At 39.3% G+C, this 6,000-nt stretch overlaps 1 protein-coding gene across 1 annotated transcript; it reads left to right on the top strand.

Moving 5' to 3' along the window:
- The first annotated feature begins 1,058 nt into the window (after nt 1-1,058).
- Nucleotides 1,059-2,249, top strand: LOC115696397 (uncharacterized). Its single transcript, XM_030623298.1, has one exon. The coding sequence runs from the start codon at nt 1,059-1,061 to the stop codon at nt 2,247-2,249; it is 1,191 nt and encodes a 396-aa protein (XP_030479158.1).
- The last annotated feature ends 3,751 nt before the right edge of the window (nt 2,250-6,000 follow it).

The following is a 6,000-nucleotide window of genomic DNA, read 5'->3' as shown; positions in this document are numbered from 1 at the left end:
TCCTTATACCAAACGAAAAAATGTCCTAAATTGACATACAGGACATGACAATTTTATTGTAATCTTCCTTCTTTAATTTGTTACAGAAAAGTTTCAAAAATGTTAAATATCGACTTTAATAAAAAAAAAAAACATAAAATAAACACATAAAAGAAATAAAAGGGAATCAATTTTCTTACTCAATGTTGAAGCATCATTGTTAGATATAAATCGAGTATCATAATGAAAATGAAAGGGGATTTCAGCGTTATGGAGAGGATGGAAGCATGCAGAAGGTGGCGGTTAGAAGATTTGTCATTCCCTTAGTGTAGAAGAGAGAGGAGCAACAGAGAGTAAACCAGAGAAAAATATGAAATGAACAAAAACCTTACTCAATGAGAAAAATACAATAAAAAGCTAATAAATCTCAAGAAAAAAATGAGAGAAGAAATATTTGGGAACAACCTAATGTGAATCTCAAACCTAATATAGACTCAATAAGTGACAACCCAGGTATGAAGAAGGTGAAAAGTTGGTGAGAATTTTTTTTAATTGGTAAATTATTATACAATTACTATTTTGTTTTAAATACTAATTAATATTAAGTGATAAAAAAAAATAACAGAAAGATAGAATAATAATTCGTTTAAAAAGAATTTAAAAAGATAGATTAATAATGAAAATTTAAGAGAGGAATATAAAACAAAACTATTAATATTATTATGTAAATTGTGTCTAAGAGATTATTAGAGCAGTTACATATTTTACATATTTTTTATTGTAACTGTAGAGGAGTTACATATTCTCACTGAACTATTTAGAATTATTATTATTATATGTAATAAAATAATAAGAAAAAGTTAGATTAAACCACAAATTAGAAAAATTTAAATACTAAAAGATTAGACTGCCACATCATTGTGCTTAACAACACAATTATATAAAGTTATCTAAAAAAGTTACCCCATCAATTTCTAATTATAATAATGATTATATTACAGTCTTTTCTTTTGACATGGTGTGTTAATCGTTTTTTCTGGAATTAGTTTGTATTATTGGTTTGTGTTTACTCCAGTATTATGGCGTCCGGAAGTTGGAATATGAAAGCTTTGGAGGAGGAGGTGATGAGAGTGCAGGTAGCAGAAGAAGAGGAGGATGAGGTAGCGATTGAGGAGAGGGATGAAGACGATGGGATCGATGCGAGATGGTGCTTAGTGGGCAGATTTTTATCAGATAGAGACTTCGATTTTGAAACAATGCAGAATGTACTTGCTTCACTATGGAAACCAGGCATGGGCATGTTTGTCAAGGAACTACCACCAGACAGGTATTTGTTTCAATTTTATCATGAGGTGGACATCCAAAGGGTGATTACAGGGAGCCCTTGGACATTTAATCGGATGCAATTGATACTGGCCAGATTGAAAGAGGGGGAGAATCCACAGGAGATAATGTTGAATAAGTTAGACATCTGGGTTCAAGTTTTCGATTTGCAACCTGGTTGTATGTCGAATAGTGTTCTTCGTAATATAGCCAAAGTAATGGGGCAGTTTGTGGAGTCGGATCCTAAGAATTTTTTGGGCGTGTGGAGGGATTACTTCAGAGTGCGGGTGACCATCGACATCAATAAACCATTGAGAAGGCGTATGAGACTGACAAAGCCTGATGGAACAACATTTTGGGCTACTTTCAAGTATGAAAGAGCGCCAACCTTTTGTTTTATATGTGGAATCATTGGCCATTCAGAAAGGTTTTGTGTCAAACTTTTTGACAAGCCACTAGACCAAATTGTTAAGCCTTATGGGGAGTTTATGAGAGCCAAATTCCAGAACCGAAAGCAAAACATTGGTGCGAAATGGCTTAGAACTCGAGGGTGGACTCCAGGGGCGGTGGTCGGAGAGAGCAGTGGTGGATCGTTGGAGAATCATATGGGAGAGACCAATATGGAAAGTGACAGCCAGGGAGAGGAAGGTGGCAATAATCGTGGAGATAAAGGTGGAGAAAAAGAAGCTAATTTGAATCAGGAGGTGATTTTGCAAGATTCTAGGAAGACTAATAAGGAAAATAATCTCAGTGTAGAGATCTCTGACTCACAAATGGAGGAATCAGCTACACAACAATTGGATGGGAATGTATTAATACTGGATAATAAAAGGAGAAAGTCAACAGAGGCTTTGGAAAAGGAAGCTTCGGTGGGCTTGGAAAGTGTTGGGCTTTCAAAAAACTCAAATTTGGCGGGCTTCTCATATGGGGCTCGCCCAACATTATGAGTATTATAGGATGGAACTGCCGTGGGCTTGGGAACCCACGGGCTTGTCAGTTCATGGCCGAACTTGTTGTTCAAAAGAGACCCAGTATTGTTTTCTTAAGTGAAACTTTATGTCAGAAGGACAAAGTGGAAAGGCTGAGTAGTTCTATTGGTTTTGAAGGTTGTTTTGTTGTGGAAGCTCAAGGAAGAAGTGGGGGGCTTGCTCTGTTGTGGAAAGACAAAGATGAAGTATCAATCAATGGCTATTCTCGAAACCATATAGATGCTTCTATCTCTTGGGAAGGCATTCATCAATTTCGGCTAACTGGTATTTATGGGGAGCCAAATAGAAGTCTTAGAGCTAACACTTGGAATTTAATTAGGGAGTTAAAAGCGGAAAGTTCTTTACCGTGGTGTCTAATTGGAGACTTCAATAATGTAATGGACCAAAGCGAGAAGAAAGGGGGTAATCGTTATCCAAATTGGCTCATTGATGGCTTTCGGGCAGCTATTGGGGAGTGTGGGTTGCAAGACTTAAAGTTATATGGTCATCCATTTACTTGGGAGAAAGGAAGAAATACACCCAATTGGATTGAAGCAAGGTTGGATAGGGTAATGATAAGTGATGATTGGTTGGCATTGTTTAGCTATGCAAGACTCTTCAATCATGATGTTTCTCCATCGGACCACACACCTTTGATTCTAAACACAAACTTTCGAAATAAAGAGCAGGGGCATCGACATTTTAAATTCAAAAATTGGTGGTTGAGTGAACCGGGTTGTGAGGAAGTTGTTAGAGGTTGCTGGGAAAATAATTTAGGGGGATCCCTTCAGTTCAAAATTGGTAAATGTGGTGAAGCTCTTGCGGATTGGGGCAGAGGCATGGAAGGCAATTTTTCTCAAAGAATTAAAAGCTGTAATTTGGCTCTTAAGCGGCTTAAGGGAAGAAGTGATGAGGATGGGTTGCAACAGTATAGTGAAGCTAAGAAGAAGTTGTTTGAAGTTCTTCATCAAAAAGAGGTCTATTGGAAGCAGCGGTCTAAGCAACTATGGCTCAAAGATGGAGATCAAAATAGTAAGTTTTTTCATGCTAGAGCTAGTGGGAGACGTAGAAATAATCAGATTGTGCGTCTGGAAAATGAGAATGGGGTCTTTGTGGATTGGGAAAGTGGTTTGAATAGTGTCATTTTTGATTATTTTCAAGGATTGTTTCAGGCTTCAGTTGTAGATTGGAGAGAAATTTTGTCTTGTGTACCACATGTTGTTAAAGAGAACCATAATAGAGTGTTGTTACAACCAATCATGGAAGAGGAAGTTAAAGCGGCTGTGTTCCAAATGCATCCCGACAAATCCCCGGGACCCGATGGGATGAACCCGGCATTTTATCAAAAGTTTTGGAATATAGTAGGAGGGGATGTAGTACATACGGTGAGGGAGTTCTTTAGAATGGAAGCAATGCCACCTGGTTTGAACAAGACAAACGTGGTATTAATCCCCAAAAAGAAGTGCCCAGACAAGATGACGGAGCTTAGACCGATCTCCCTATGTAATGTGCTAGCTAAAATTGTTACAAAAGTGCTTGCTAATCGAATGAAAGGGCTTCTCAATGACATTATCTCCGTGAACCAAAGCGCTTTCATCCCAGGAAGACTGATAACTGACAACATCATGGTCTCTTTTGAAATTCTTCATTATTTGAAAAGGAAGCAACGCGGAAAGGATGGTTTCATGGCGCTTAAATTGGACATGAGCAAGGCCTATGATCGGGTCGAATGGTCTTATATAGGTGCTATGTTGACGAAGATGGGCTTTGATGAGAAATGGGTTCGAATGATTGCCAGTTGCTTATCCTCGGTAGAGTATACAGTGGTTAGTGGGGGACATGAGATTGGGCCTATTGTTCCTTCTCGAGGACTTAGGCAGGGGGATCCTATATCGCCTTATTTATTCTTGATATGCGCTGAAGGATTCTCGGCTTTAATAAGGAAATATGAAGAAAGAAAGTGGATTCATGGATGCAAGGTTGCAAACAAAGCCCCGATGGTGTCGCACATGCTCTTTGCGGACGATAGCTATCTGTATTGTAAGGCGAATGATAATGATGTCCAAAGAGTTCAGCAATTGCTTCGGGTCTTTGAGATGGCTTCAGGTCAGAAGGTTAACTTTGCGAAATCTTCAGCTTTCTTTAGCACCAACACTATAAGTCAGGACAGAGATCGTATATGTCAGACTTTGGGCATCAGGGAAGCAGGGGAGGATAGTAAGTATTTGGGGCTGCCAAGTACTTTGTCTAGGAATAAGTCTGCTGTGTTTGGCTACCTGAAAGACAAAGTGAGGAAGAAGATTCAAAGTTGGGATGGGAAGTTATTATCTAGAGCAGGAAAAGAAGTGTTAATCAAGGCTGTTGTTCAAGCACTCCCTTCGTATGCTATGAATGTGTTCCAGTTGCCTCAGGATACTTGTAAGGATATTGAGAGAAGTATGTGTAATTTCTGGTGGCATTCGAAATCGTCCCAAAAGAATGGTATTCATTGGCTTAGTTGAAAAAATCTGAGCAAACATAAGGGAGTAGGTGGTATGGGTTTCCGAGATCTTCGGAACTTTAATATTGCCTTGTTGGGCAAACAAGGATGGAGACTCATAACTAATCCTGAGAGCCTTGTTACTCGAATATTCAAAGCTAGATATTTCCCAAAGGGTTCGTTCTTATCTGCTGAAGTGGGAGCCAATCCAAGCTACATTTGGAGAAGTGTATTAGCATCAAGAGATCTAATTAAAGTGGGTATGAGAAGGCTTATAGGGTCACGGGATTCTGTTGCTGTCCTAAAGGAGCCGTGACTTATTCATGATGATGATCCATTCATTTCATCAACTCACCCAGTGCTGAATAATGCTAAGGTTAATTCTCTGATGAAAATAGGTGTGAGGGAGTGGGATAAAGAAGTTTTGGAGGATGTTTTGAATGAAAGGGATAAAAAACTAGTGCTAAGTATTCCTCTAAATTCTGCAGCAAATAATGATGGCTGGTACTGGTGTAAAGAAAAATCTGGTATGTATACCGTAAAAAGTGGGTACCATTGTCTTCAAGAATTGAAAGGGGAATGGTCTCAAGACAGCAACTCGGGTTTTTGGAGGGCTTTATGGCATCTTAAGTTACCCCCTAAAGTCAAGAATTTTCTGTGGAGAACATGCTCGAGATGTTTGCCTACTCGTTCACAGCTTCGGTTAAGGCATGTACACCTTGATACTCGATGCCCATGGTGTAACTCGACTGCAGAAACCTCTCTTCACTTGTTTGTGCACTGCTCTGTTGCAAAGGCTTGCTGGAGTAATGTGGGAATAAGAGATCTGGACTCAACCGATGCCACTTTTGCAGCTTGGTTCCAATCAGGTCTTGCTAAATGGGATGCTGCAACAAAAATTGAAGTTTCCATGATTTGTTGGTCTCTGTGGAAGTTCAGAAATGATAAAGTCTGGAATGCAAAATCACCATTGGTTGAAGAAATTGTAACATCAGCGAAACTCACCTTAGCTAACTGGATAAATGCTCAAAATCGTTTTCAAACTACCCCTATAAGTCATAGCAGGGTAGATAACAATGAGCATTGGACTCCTCCTTCGTTTCAAAAGCTTAAGGTTAATGTTGATGGGGCCATTTTTCAACAAGAGGAAAGATTTGGGGCAGGCATGGTGGCTCGCACAAGTGCTGGTGCACTCCTGGAGGCTCGGCAAACCAGTTTTTCTGGTGTAGTTGCTTCGATTGTGGCTGAAGC

Source organism: Cannabis sativa, chromosome 7 (assembly GCF_029168945.1).
Source record: "Cannabis sativa cultivar Pink pepper isolate KNU-18-1 chromosome 7, ASM2916894v1, whole genome shotgun sequence".
Taxonomy (NCBI): domain Eukaryota; kingdom Viridiplantae; phylum Streptophyta; class Magnoliopsida; order Rosales; family Cannabaceae; genus Cannabis; species Cannabis sativa.
Note: the sequence above shows the minus strand (reverse complement) of the source record. Positions and strands in the feature narration are given on the sequence as shown.

Coding starts and splice junctions, on each gene's coding strand:
- LOC115696397 (XM_030623298.1), top strand. CDS start 1,059: ATGGCGTCCGGAAGTTGGAATATGAAAGCTTTGGAGGAGGAGGTGATG.